The 12874-nt window shown below is 41.7% G+C and overlaps 1 protein-coding gene across 4 annotated transcripts in view; it reads left to right on the top strand.

Annotated features, from left to right (window-relative positions):
• ADGRV1 (adhesion G protein-coupled receptor V1) overlaps window positions 1–12467 on the top strand; it is a 242414-nt gene extending 229947 nt beyond the window's left edge. For 3 of the 4 annotated variants that reach the window (XM_081930116.1, XM_081930117.1, XM_081930118.1), the window contains 3 exons: window positions 929–1120; window positions 5197–5374; window positions 12015–12467. In XM_081930116.1, the coding sequence (XP_081786242.1) occupies window positions 929–1120; window positions 5197–5374; window positions 12015–12133 (489 nt within the window). In that variant the 3' untranslated portion in view covers window positions 12134–12467. Of the gene's footprint in view, window positions 1–928; window positions 1121–5196; window positions 5375–12014 lie in introns of those variants that run through there. The other variant, XM_081930119.1, reaches the window with a different exon arrangement.
• Window positions 12468–12874: the final 407 nt, after the last annotated feature.

Raw genomic sequence — 12874 nt, 5'->3', positions numbered from 1 at the left:
TCTATTGATTTCACAGCAACAATGCTGGATCAGAGCAAGGAGGAGTGAGAAACAAAGCTGTTTTTGTTGCTCCAAAAATATTGCCATCTGTACAAGCCCAAAGCTTGCCTGGTTTGAAAAACAAGCCCCAAACCTGATCATGACTCAGACATGATTCTGGGGGAGTATTTAGAAAGCAGCTTTCTCTGCTTGACTTGAGAGAGCCTTGCAGACAGCGAGCTGCTGCTGCTGAGAGGGAGGGAGGGGGTCTGTTGTAATAGTCCCACCTCCTCCTAGTAGACTCTTAGGAAATAATGGTAAGAGGAGATCTAGAGCAGGGGTGGACAGAAAGTACATCAAAATCTGGTCCATCCAAGGCCTCTTTGCTCACTGTTGTGATAAATTCAAATCTTTGTTGCCCCACTCTTGGCTTACCTTCAAAGATGAGTGGGTTTAAACAAGAAACACACAGTGCTTATTTTTCTTTCTAGAGAGTCCCTGGGGGCATCACCTTGCTGTTTCCTTTCACGGCAGTTATTTATTTTGACACCTTCTCTTGCTTTTGTTTTTAATGTACAGTATAATCATTTGAACTGTTGTCACTTGAGATTCTAGGGAAAATCTGCCACTCTGCATAGAATCTTCTCACAACACAAACCCTGTTCACATATGTTACACTGAACACATCTGCAAGTGTTTCTGTGAAAGAGTGTACACTTGTTGATCTGTACAGCTCAGCTCTTGAGTACACAAGTGCATACTGTACACTCATTGAACATTGCGTGTGAATAACTGTACAGGTGTACAGCTCAACAATTGGGTACATAAATTGTACGTCATTGAACGCAACATATGAACACCATAAGGTGTTCCTTAACGTATTTAAAGCAGTCTCATGTCATACTTGGAAGCTTACTTTGCACCCCCCCCTTCACTCCCTTCTTTTCAGGGTCTTTATGTCTTCGTGGTTTATTTTATTCTGCACAACCAGCTCTGTTGCCCTGTGAAAGCAAGTTACACAGTTGAAATGAATGGGCATACAAGTCCAGGTTCTGCGTTCTTCACTCATGGTAGCGGCATGCCTCCAGCAGGAGCAGAGATCAGCAAATCTACTCAGAACCTAATTGCTGCTATGGAAGAGGTACTTGCATTACTTTACCTAAGCATACTAAGAAAAAATATACTGGGTGGAATGGAATCCAATGTAGTGCTATGCAAATCATCCAATCAATGCACAAATTTCTGCTTGCCCAACAAAATGTTCCCACTTGGCCTCCCAAATCTGTTCAAGTAGTTCTAACAACCCTCTGGAGCAGATTTGTCAAGGGCATACAGAGCATGTAGCACATGTGGGTGGAGGAGGAAGAAAAGTGGGAATCGTTATTTTTTATTCTATTTATTTATAAAAAATATTTGTATGCCACTGTGTCATAAAGATAGATCAAAGCAGTTTGCAGCAATGGAAACACAGAACCTTACAATAAAAACCATGCGAAAGTTAAAAACAGACATCAAGTAACCATTGTGGAAAGACATATTCTTATTTTCCTGCACAGGCCTTGCAGAACAGAAGAGCTTTCAGCAGGCGTTTAAAAGTTGGCACAGAAGGTGTCTGATGATGCAACTCATTAGCAGAACACCACCCACTAAGTAAATGTATCAAGAAACCCTGAAATGCAAATATGAGCTTGTGTGACCCAGCAGATACAGTTTAGTGGCTCTCAGAAATCTGTGTTCAATTCTGTGCCTCAGATTCATTGCGTAGGCTTGAGAGGTTTAGGACCTCACTGTCTCAGTTCCCTACCTGAAGTTGTTGCGAGGGCACACGTGTTGAAAATTGCAAAGCACTTTGTTTGAAGTGTGATTCTTTACATGTTCAGAAGCAAGACATGCTGAGTTTGATGGGGCATACAACCAGGTAAGTGAATATAGGATTGCAGCCTCGTTTAAGCCCTATTTGGGCACCTGAGCAACACATGCCAGAGATGTGTGTGTGGCAGTGTGTAAGGGTGCATGCGCTGGCCCCACTCCCAATGTCTTCTCCCCACTTGCACTTTTCCAAACTTCCCAACTTGAGGAAGAAGTTGTCTGAAGGGGGCTGCTGAGCACATCTGAACAAACACAGAAGCTCTTCACACCTTTATGTTCAACATGTGGAGGTTTCTTGTGGAAACTGGGTTGATGGGAGCAGGGGGTTGCATGTGCAACTGTGCTGCCTATTTATTTATTTATTAGTTATCTAAAAGGTCTCCAAGCAACTGACATTTGAAAACATACTCATAAATACATTATACTGTACCATGGGGAGAGGGAAATCTAGTGAAGCATTAACGTTTCATTCAACATGCAAAAAACCAAACCCACTAATCCCGCCGGCACAGTAGCAGCAATAGAAAGCTTTGGCAGTGCACTAACAATACTATACTGCATATAATAATAAACATTTTTCATTATCAAAGATATCATACATCCACAAATACAGCACACTCAATTTAGTAGTGGAGAAATTAATATACAGCACTGCACATCAAATACAGATTATAAACTGTACATATAACATGATGGTAACCATGTCCAAAGTGAGTTTTATTTAAAGTTACATGTTTATGGAATGTTTTCATCAAAGAAAGGTTCTCAAAGAAAAAGAAAAAAATGGACTGGAACAATTTCATTGATTGATTGATTGATTGATTGATTGCCCATCATTCATGCTAAGGTCTCAGGACAGGTTACAGCATCAAAACACAATGTTAGAAAAAATGTAAAGCAACTTACAACCAGAAAATAGAATATAAATGAACACAGTACAAAAGAAGACTAATAGCACTACCCTTGACAACAGTAGTACGATAACTGGGCACACAGATTAGTGAAAGCCTGATGAAGCAGCAAGGCTTTTTCTACTAGTCAGCTAAAAACTCCCATGGAGCAGGCCTGTTGGATTTCTCCAGGGGCGGTGGGAATTCTGTAATACTGGCGCCACCATTATCTTAGTAGAGGATAAGGTCATGCTGACAGTGGTATCACCTGGAGCAATGACTCTGCTTGATCTTAACTCACAAGACGTGAGAGAAGGAGAAACAGAAGATGACACTCCCTAAGATATCCTGAATGCAGGCCGTTTAGAGCTCTGACAGTCTACAGCAGCACCTTGAATTTGCCTTGGAAAAGACACTGGCAAATTGTACTGGTTAAAAAATATATATGATGATATTGCCATGCATATGACTTCTAGCTCCAATTCTGCATTTCAAAGTTGTTATTCCTGGAGAATTTTCAGAGCCAGTGCCACATTACAGTAGCCAATCAGAATGCCAATTTTTCTCAAAGACATTTTTTCTGTTATTTCTCAGATTTTTGTTTTCATTCTAGAAAATAAAGCCCTCTTGGGGGGGATATTATTATTTTGTATGTAGTGGCTGCTGCTACCCTCTGTAATGCCCCAGAATGACACTGGGTTTAGGGAATTTTGGAATATGCGAAATGATGGCTAGGTTTCTTGCAGCAGCAAAAGAGAATCAGGGAGAGAAAAACCTTAGTAAAAAGAGAAAGAAGTCTACTGATTGAGAGTTCCACCTTCAAGAAACTATTGGAGAATTTCACTTACCCCACAAGAAATATGGTGAAAAGGTCCCTCCAATTTATCTGCTCACAGATTGGGTGGAGGATTTTGAAAGGCCATCTACCTGCAGCAAAGTGAAGAAGTTACTGCAGCATTATAACCAATGCAGCAATCCTCAATCTTAAGAAGAATTTAGGCTAGCAGAATTTGCACTGGCATAAGTTACCCTTATTTCAAACTCCTTCCAGGAGCCTCTGGGAGGGGCTACTGAGCTGGCAGGTGAGTGTGTGCTCATGTTTTCTGGTTTGGGCCCTAGATCACATAAGCAAGCTATATAGGATTTGGAATAGGTTTATGCCTGTCCTTGTCCTGTTCCTCCATGCTCCTGGAATACCCCCTTTGGGGGACATATTCTGGATTAAGTTAAACTCTGTTAAATTCTACCAGCTGAGCCGGTGGAGCCACAGCTAAGCAGGGGGAGAAAGTAACACAGCCATTGGGCTGGCTGAGCCCTGGCTCATCTGGGAAAGCCCAAGATCCACGAAATCCAAACTCACCTTGGCACATCTTGGCTTTGGACTGCACTGTAATAAGTCCTTAGTCTCTACAAATGGTCCCAGCTATTGAATTAGCCAAAGGTAAGGTAATGTGTTGCTGACATCATCCGTCAGCTGGGTGCCTAAAAGCAATGTTGGAATTCAGGAGCACTTCTTAATTGAAATTGCCATATAAAATGATGAATGTTCATTCTGCTTGCATCCTGACCTTCCTCAGCATGGAGTTTTATTATCATAACCAATCCTGAGGGATAGTGACTTGCTTAAACTGCTCAGCGTCAAACTACAAGTTACACAGCTGGCCTCCTGCCTATTTTTTTAAAAAAATAAAAGCAGGGATAAGTAGGGGCAGAGGGTTAATCCTTTTCCTATGTTGTAAGCCCTATTGGAGGGTGTGTGTGTGTGTGTGGACAGGTATGAACCTGCATTTTTTCTGCAACAGGCAGTTCAATCAAAGATAATGTTTTGGTTGGCTCTGAGTTAGCTTCATTGTTCAGCAGGGATTTGAACATCAGATAGCCAAGTCCAAACCTAACTGCTGCGCAACGCTGCCTGTCCAGTAGTATTAGTAGTAATAGTAGCTTGGACAAAAGTTGGGTTTCTTTCTCACTAAAACATTTATTCATACCTGGGCTTAGTGTGCTCAAGGCAGCTAGTAATATTAAGAGTGTGTGTGTGTGTGTGTGTGTGTGCATGCACGTGTGGGGTATGGTGTCAGCGGGGAGGAATGGAAGAAATCCCCATTGCAGAAGCCCCTGCACAGGACTTCTGCTGATAGGGTTTGTTAGTGATCCTGTCCAAAGTATTTAAAATGACCATAGTCCATTAAAGGCAGCCAAAAACCACTAAAGTATCAGAGAGGAAATAAAAATTGCAATCTATTAAAAATCATTTAGCCAGTTTCATTTAAAAAACAACAACAACTTCAGTAAGGCCACAACCATTAATGACCTAAAAATCATCCTTAAAAGGAATGTTTTAATTATCCAATGTAAGTTCCCTATCCCTGCTCTAGTCATATCACTAGAAGATTGAGGGACGCCTGCAAATTATAATGCAGAGAGTAATCCTCTGCCTCTTTCTCAATGTTTTCTCAAGATGCCTGCAGACTGGGAGAGGGCATCTCTAAGGCCAGGCAGCCAGGCCAGTGCTACCTTTAAACAGAGCCCACACAATGGCAGTGCCTATGCAACTCCGGGAGGGTTCAGCAGCGGCTCCTTAGTGGCTGATGAAGAATCACAAGAGTTCGATGATCTAATATTTGCTTTAAAAACAGGTAAGTGCAATCTCTCTTCTTTTCAGAAGCCCACATGTTATGCTTTGGAATGCAACTGGTTTTTCTAAAGATCAAGTGTGCTCTTTGCTAATGCATTATGTCTGGCAAATCAAATTGTAGTGGGGGAAAATGTTTTAGCACAAATGCTTATTTTCTGTGCTAAAGTTAATATGCAGATTATTTTAAAGACCTGCAAAAACAAGTTGAATGAAAAAACATTAAGCTTTTTGTTTTCATTCTACTAGAGTCAGGACACTAAGCTAGTCTGGAATGTTTAATGGATTTTCTCAAGTGCTCAAGGTAAACTTTAGCATGTATGAAAGAACTTGTGTTCTTAAGGCAATGGTTCTTATAGCAGTGCCCCCAAATTTCCTTCACTAATGCCCTCAGGTTCATTGTTGTTTGCATGTGTGGAATAAGTTATACAGGAACCAAAATACCATCAAGGGGAATAACTATTTGAAGCAGAAGATCAATCATGTGGGCCAATTCCGGACAGACAATTCAAAGCTTACAGGATCCAGGCAGCTCCTACAAAAAGTGAGAGGAGCAGTTAAGTACCATTAGGTCACAGGTGAAGGAGGCCATAAAAGAGCCCAAGGCAGTTAAATCTTAGTGGGATCCAAAAGTGATGCACAGGGGGTGGCTACAGGCAGGAAGAGAAAGTTAGAGAAAGAGGATGGAACAGGAGCAGTCAGAATGAGTGAGAGTGAAGCCAAGGAAGGAGCTGGTGGGGCTGCTTGGATACGCAGGAGGCACATAGACTCCTAAAGTAGACCTCACAATTGCTTGCCCTTGATTCAAGTCATGCCAACTCCAAAAGGGCTGTTGTGAATGTGTTTGCGGCAATTTCATTTAGCATGGTACTTCCAGTTTGCACATTACCTTCTCCACCTGAATGTAGGCAAGAGCAAGTACGTGTATGTCTAGGTCAGTCAGTCATATCAGCTAAAAAGCATTGTTGGTCTCTAAGTGTTCACATCTGAGGAGCAGGAGTCCTGCTCAACACGTTGTCAAGGACACCTACAAGGAGGTGCTAGTAGACCCTCAAAAATGAAAAGAAAAGCAGTTTCTATTCTGCCTGTTGAATAAGCTGGGATAAAGACATGTGTACAAAAGCTTTATTCCTATGTGACTCACGTACAGTGGACCCTCAGGTTACTTTACCTTTGGGTAACGTAACTTTCGGGTTGCGAACATGGACACCCCGGAAGTGTATACTTCTGGGTTTTGCCACGCGCACATGTACAGAAGCCCTCTATCGCGCTGTGTGCATGTGCAGAAGTGGCACCTCATGTTGTGGACTTTTTGGGGTATGTACAGACCCCTGGAACAAATTAAGTTTGTATCCGGAGGGTGAACTGTATAGGGCAATGCTGCATTGAACCAGGAGCAGGGCTGCACTTTTAGGCCTGCCTGCAACTTCATCCCACAACTGAATGTGGCGTGTGGTTGTCAGTAAAGAAACCCCAATGTGCAAGCTCCTGCTCATGTGTAGGGACTCCACATGATTGGGATGTCAGAGTCAACTAAAAGTACAGCCCAACTCTTGATTCCATGGTACACCCCCCAACACACAAGTGATATATGAATAAGGCTAGAGAATGCCTGTGATGCTAGTAACTTATAAATGATGTTGGGCACAACATGATAGATGAGGAAAGAGCAAGGTGAGATCTAATACTGAATAGCCAGAGTATATTGAGTATTGGAATTAGCTTATTGATCTATTCAGGCAGCAGTTGCCACTGCAGGCACCTTGTTGGGTCTGCTAATGAAGCGCTCTCCCTATTTATATTTATATATGTGTGTGTGTTATTGGTTTTATATATATATATATATATATATATATATATATATATATATATATATATGTTATTGGTTATTACAAATAACATGAAACAATACAAATAATGGATATTGGACACCAGGTACAATGCAAAATACAGTCGTGATATGTATAAGACAGAAAATAATAGCAGCCAAAAAGATGTATGTTCCATCTAGGTCCCTCCGTGTTATAGTTAATAAAATAAATAAATATAAACCAATTATTTCTCCAGTCTTCACTCTATAGCTTTATGTAAGTTTATCAGTCAAAGTCAAGTTCTATGCCCTGTCATACCACTTGCAGACAGTACATCAGCCTGTGTCTTTCCAATGTAAGCCCAGCTCCATGCATGCTGCCACAAGGAGGTGTTTTGTCAGATTCTTACACAGGAGATTCTTGTTGCACCTTCTAAATAAGGATTTATTTCAATGTCTTTGTGAAGGAGATCACTAAGGATTACAATAACTGCATTCCAAAATGTCTGTGCTTCTGGAATCTCCCACCAGAGAGGGATCCATGCACCAAGATTTGGGCATTTCTTCAACAAATGAGTGATAAGGAATTATTAATATAATGAGGTCTTACAGATGTCCAGTACCATTGATGCACAGATTTTAACATGGATTCCTTCATTTTAATGGATATAGGCTTAAAGTCGGATGCACATCACAAAGCTGCCCATTCTCCATCAGAGATAAAATGGCTATCACACAGGAAAAAAGAAAGAAATAGTCCCCTGAATATCAGCTTCTCACAATTGTTTGAGCCCTCCCTAAATTGATAATCTAATAACCTTGTGTAGATCTCTGAAACTACCTCTTTCATACTCCTTGAGCTGGTCTCACAAACTTTTTCAAACAAAGTGAGGGACCATGATAAACTCAGTGCATTTTTGATTAGCACTCAAGTTCAAAGCAGGAAGCAAAGTAAGCTTCAGATCCCAGAGTTTCCGTTTTGGTACTGCAAGATGGGCAGAGCTGATAAAGAAACTGGGCTAACAAAATTAGCAAGGGAATATGAAGCAGAAACCTCATAATTATTGTTGGAAACACGCAGGCCAAGGAATCTACTTTCCCAGTATTAAATCATGAAATAGCCCCATGAGGACTAATGTGCTTTAATCTGATAACAAATTGGTCGCATTGAACTCTTAGCCTTCTGTAATAGTTTTCTGAGCAGCTGTGCATTGAAATATTTTAGGTTGTTGCTTCGCTGTTTGATGACCTGTTTGTGTTCCAACACAATGCTGTTACTATTATTTTAAAGAACCAGTTTTTAAATATTGGGATTTAAAAAATAAATAAAATAAAGGGACACCCTAGACATGTTAAAGGTTCAGATCTTGCAGATGTAGCAATTGCAGTTTGATATTTAAGCACATCATAAGCATTCTTAGCACTGTGGTATAAAATGAGCCATGCCAGGCTATTCCATTTGGCCTTGGGCTGTGCATTTTGGTGGTGGCTAGCAGCAGTTAATTCTGGAAATTCCATAGTAGGACACTTCTGAAACACCCTGTGTCTATAAAGGAAGTTACTTTTTAATAAACTTCAGTCAGGAGTTCAACTCTGGTTCTACATAAAGTTCCTATACTTTTCTTTAACAGATTATCTGGCAGCTCTGGGTCCCTCAAACTGTGTAAGCCTTCTTGTCAAAACAGCCTTTTACTGCAGTAGATGTTCTTTGTCATCTTACTGAAATGCCTTTTCCTTCTTGACTCCAAAAGCAGCTAGCTATAGCATATTAGTCCCACTGTGACCTTTTCTGTAGCCTTTTTTTAGATACCAATTTCATTTCATTTCTCTGAACTGAGCTCTTCTGTTTAAAAAGAAAGTGAAAAGGCAGCATCTGAGAGGCCAAAATGCCATGGAATCTGAGGTCAACAGGTTTCTGGAGCACCCCAAAATGAAACTTTACAGAAATGATAGTTATTTACAAGAACATCTAGACTAGGCTTGAATTAAGAGTTGCCTTTCTCCAAGATGTCTGAACACTCCACTGTTTTCTACCCCAGAGAGCACAATCACCTCTTCTTATGATCCTGCATATACGTCTGGGTGTTTCTTGCCTCTATAAAACTTTTTCATCTATCTTGTTTGGAGTTTCATCGTTTTCCTCTAACTAGTTCCAAGTAGTGGCTTAGTCACAGAATCATAGACTTGTAGAGTTGGAAGGGAGCCCAAAAGGTCATCTAGTGGAACCCCCTGCAATGCAGGAATCACAGCCAAAGTATCCTCGACAGATGGCCACCCGGCCTGTTTAACAACCTCCAGCGAAGAAGAGTCCACCACCTTCTGATGTAGTCCATTCCACTGTTGAACAGTTCTTGCCCTCAGAAAGTTCTTCCTAAGGTTTAGTCAGAATCGCCTTTCTTGTCATTTGAAGGTTGGTTCAAGTTGTCCCCTCTGGAGCAGCGCAGTTGTATCTGCTTTTGGAAACCAGCCATTCACTTTCTCAGAGCCTCTTCACCACCTCCCACATTTCCTCTGCTCCTAAAATATTTTTCTTTGAAGAGTCACTTGATCATCCCTGGAGAAAAAAGGAGAGATGAGTATTGCTGGGCAACAGAAAGACCTGTTTGGAATGAAATCCCTGCCAGTCTCCCATCTGATTTGCATTTCACAAATTGTTTTCTAAATGAAAACCTGGTATCCTGAAAGCATCACATTGGCAGGACTCTGCGATCCAGATTTATTGCAAGGACAACACCTTTGAAGACAGTGGATTTGCAGCAGGAATGATTCTGCCCAGTCCACCGTACCTCTGTAGCCCTTGGTCATTTGTAACTGGTTTTGCTGGAAAGTAATGCCTGGCATTAATCCCTTTTTAGCATTACCATGTTTAATTATGCTTGCACGCACTTCTGAATAAATATCGATTGCAAGTCTTGAAATGCCCAAATAGGGGTTGGGCAATTTTTTAAAAGCTGTATTTGCTTTTCCTGACACCAGAGCACAGAGTGTTCACCTAGGCAGCAGTAATCTGTCTGTGCCACTTGCAGAAGAAACGGCGAAGAGAGGAAGCCGAGTTGTTCCATCTGCTTTTGGTTGTTGTCATTCATGAAGAATTCAAGCGCAGTTGAAGCTGCATCCACCATCATCCTAATGGGTCTTGCCCTCCCCTGTAGAGAAACTTCCTAGAGGCATGAACCTAGCAAACCAATCATCTGATGTAATGCTAGTGGAAGGAATCCTTCAGCTACTCCTGGCCTGGGCCAAGCTTTGTCAAGAAATGTTACTGCCATCTGGGAAATCCCTATTGGCATTGTTCACACACTGAGGTCCTGTTCTTCATTCAGGTGTTTTCCTTGCAGGAACAAAAGTCCATTAGGGCAGAGAGGGTGAGGAGTTTTGGACGGAGTAGTAGAAACAACTGGAGGAACTTAAACCCCTTTCACATTGGGAGGATTGCCTGCACATTATGTATGACCTGCCCTTTAAAGGCTAGAGGGCTCCAAGAAGATTCAACAAGAGGGAGGAACAAAGATCCCAGGCTGCACAAGGAAATAAACAGAAGAGTGCTGTTTTTCCAGCTCAAAATCAAACCCTTAAACAAAAATAATATTTGCCAAGCTAGGAGAAGCAGTGGAATTTCCCCTGTAGAATTTTCTGGGCTGCTAACACCTTGCAACAAGAGAAACTAGTTAGAGGATTTTCCACCACAAACATGTATTATTTTCATCTTTGCTTATCTGTTAAGGAACCCTGAGAATTGGAGTCTTGCAAAGGGGTTATGGCCCTAACAAACAGTTTTGAAATAACTTCACAAAGCTGCAGTCCACAGGGCTCTTAGTGGCAAGCCATGCTAGTTAATCCAGTTACAAACTTGTACTTCAATCAAGCACCGTTTTAGGATTCTGTCACTGCACCTCTGTTTTGTGTTTTCAATGACATGGGTAATTCTGTTTGTGTACATTCACATACTCCATCAGCACAAGTCCTAAAAACATCACAGAGGCAATACCGCAGCTGTACGGAGTTATATATGCAAGGCCAAAGAACTTTCTGTTATCTATAATTGCAGTTTATAGAAACAAAAATCCAAGGAGAGGGAGTGATGGGGAAGAAAGAAAGAAAAGACTGCAAGGGTACACAAGAAGCATTTAATTTATTAATGGCCCACGGTGTTTTGAGTTGATGGGACCTTCAGAAACCACTGAATTCATCTCATCAGTGGTCAGCATAAGATTCTTGCCTGTCACAGCAGCAAACCATATATATTGCTTTAGCCAGTGGTGGACTTAGGTATTATGGTGCCCTGTGCAAGGCCAACATTTGATGCCCCTGCCCCTGTCCTCACACTGCCTTCCCAAAGGCAGGCAAGGATGCACCCGGCTTTGGGAAAGAGGTGCAAGGGCTCTGTCAGGGACCAAGAGCCCTGTCACCTCCTTCCCACAGCTGGGAAAGTGCTAAAAAGGCTTGGGATGGAGACAGGACTCTGTGACCCCATCAGAGCCTGATCTACCTTCCCAAAGCCCAGAGCCTCGCTTTGATTAGGCACCCCTTCAGCTCAGCGCCCAGAGCATGCACATTGCTTGCACAGCCCTAAATCTGCCCCTGCTTTAGCTGACCCTTGAGGAGCTGGGATGCACAGGTTGAAATACACAGGACAGAAATAAATTGGGTTTTAAATTGTTTCTAGCACAGCTTCGAGGTCTCTTCTTTCTTTTGCACAAAAATCCAGACCAAGAGAAGCTATATTTGTAGCAGAATAAAAAAAGAACAGAGCAGGTTTGCTCTCTGCTGGATATACTGCCCTTTTTTAATGTCCGAGCCTCCCAAATGTTATCATCCTTTCTCTTCCTTTCAGGTGCAGGTCTCAACATCAGTGACACCGAGTCCTGCCCCGGCAGCCAGGACGGAGGCACGATGGTTAGTTCCCAGATTGTAGAGCTTAGAAGAATACCCATAGCGGACACTCATCTCTAGTTCCTACGTCATTTTTATTATTCCAGTCTCCATGTTTTTGTAACTATTTTTTTTTCTTTTGCACTAAACCAGCAAACCAACAGACCCAACTGCTACACAGCTGTGTACTAGAATGCTGTGAATTATAAATGGACAATTAACAGAAATGATTTTCGTGGTTGTTTGTAAAAGGGAGGGCTGTAAATTTTTACAGGGGCTGAGCTCCTGGCTCGGGTTTGAACCCATTAATTTAGATGCAAATATTCCATCAAGTGTAGCCTAATTTTTTTTAAAAAACTAACCTGTATGTGCATGGGTGTTCTAATAAAAATTGATAGAGTCCATTTGACAGAGACATATGTGTGTGGCTGATCAGTCTACCAAAGGTATTGCATTTGTAGAGCCGCTGATTATTTTAATGCCATGGATTCTTTTTTGGGGGGTATGTTCTGCTTTACTTTTTTCTGCCCTACAAAAGTATCATTCCTTCTCCCAAAGAAGGTAAAACATAATCTTATCCTGAAGAATCTGCCTGCAGATTATTAGAAAACATCTTTCTGTTGCCAACCTGGCACTCACCAGTAATATCCCCTGTAGTGCCTGCAAAAGGTCTCAGTAATTATCCCTTAAAAATCCACAGTGCATTTGTATTTTCACTCAATTGGCATTCTGTACACTTAAACATGCCCACATTTCTTTGGATGCCAGGACTGGACACCCTCCCTTCCATTCCAGGGAACTTCTCCCTGTGAGCAGTTACTA

This window comes from Podarcis melisellensis, assembly GCF_964234715.1.
Source record: "Podarcis melisellensis genome assembly, chromosome: 11".
NCBI classification, from domain to species: domain Eukaryota; kingdom Metazoa; phylum Chordata; class Lepidosauria; order Squamata; family Lacertidae; genus Podarcis; species Podarcis melisellensis.
This window is presented reverse-complemented; position numbering and strand designations above follow the sequence as displayed.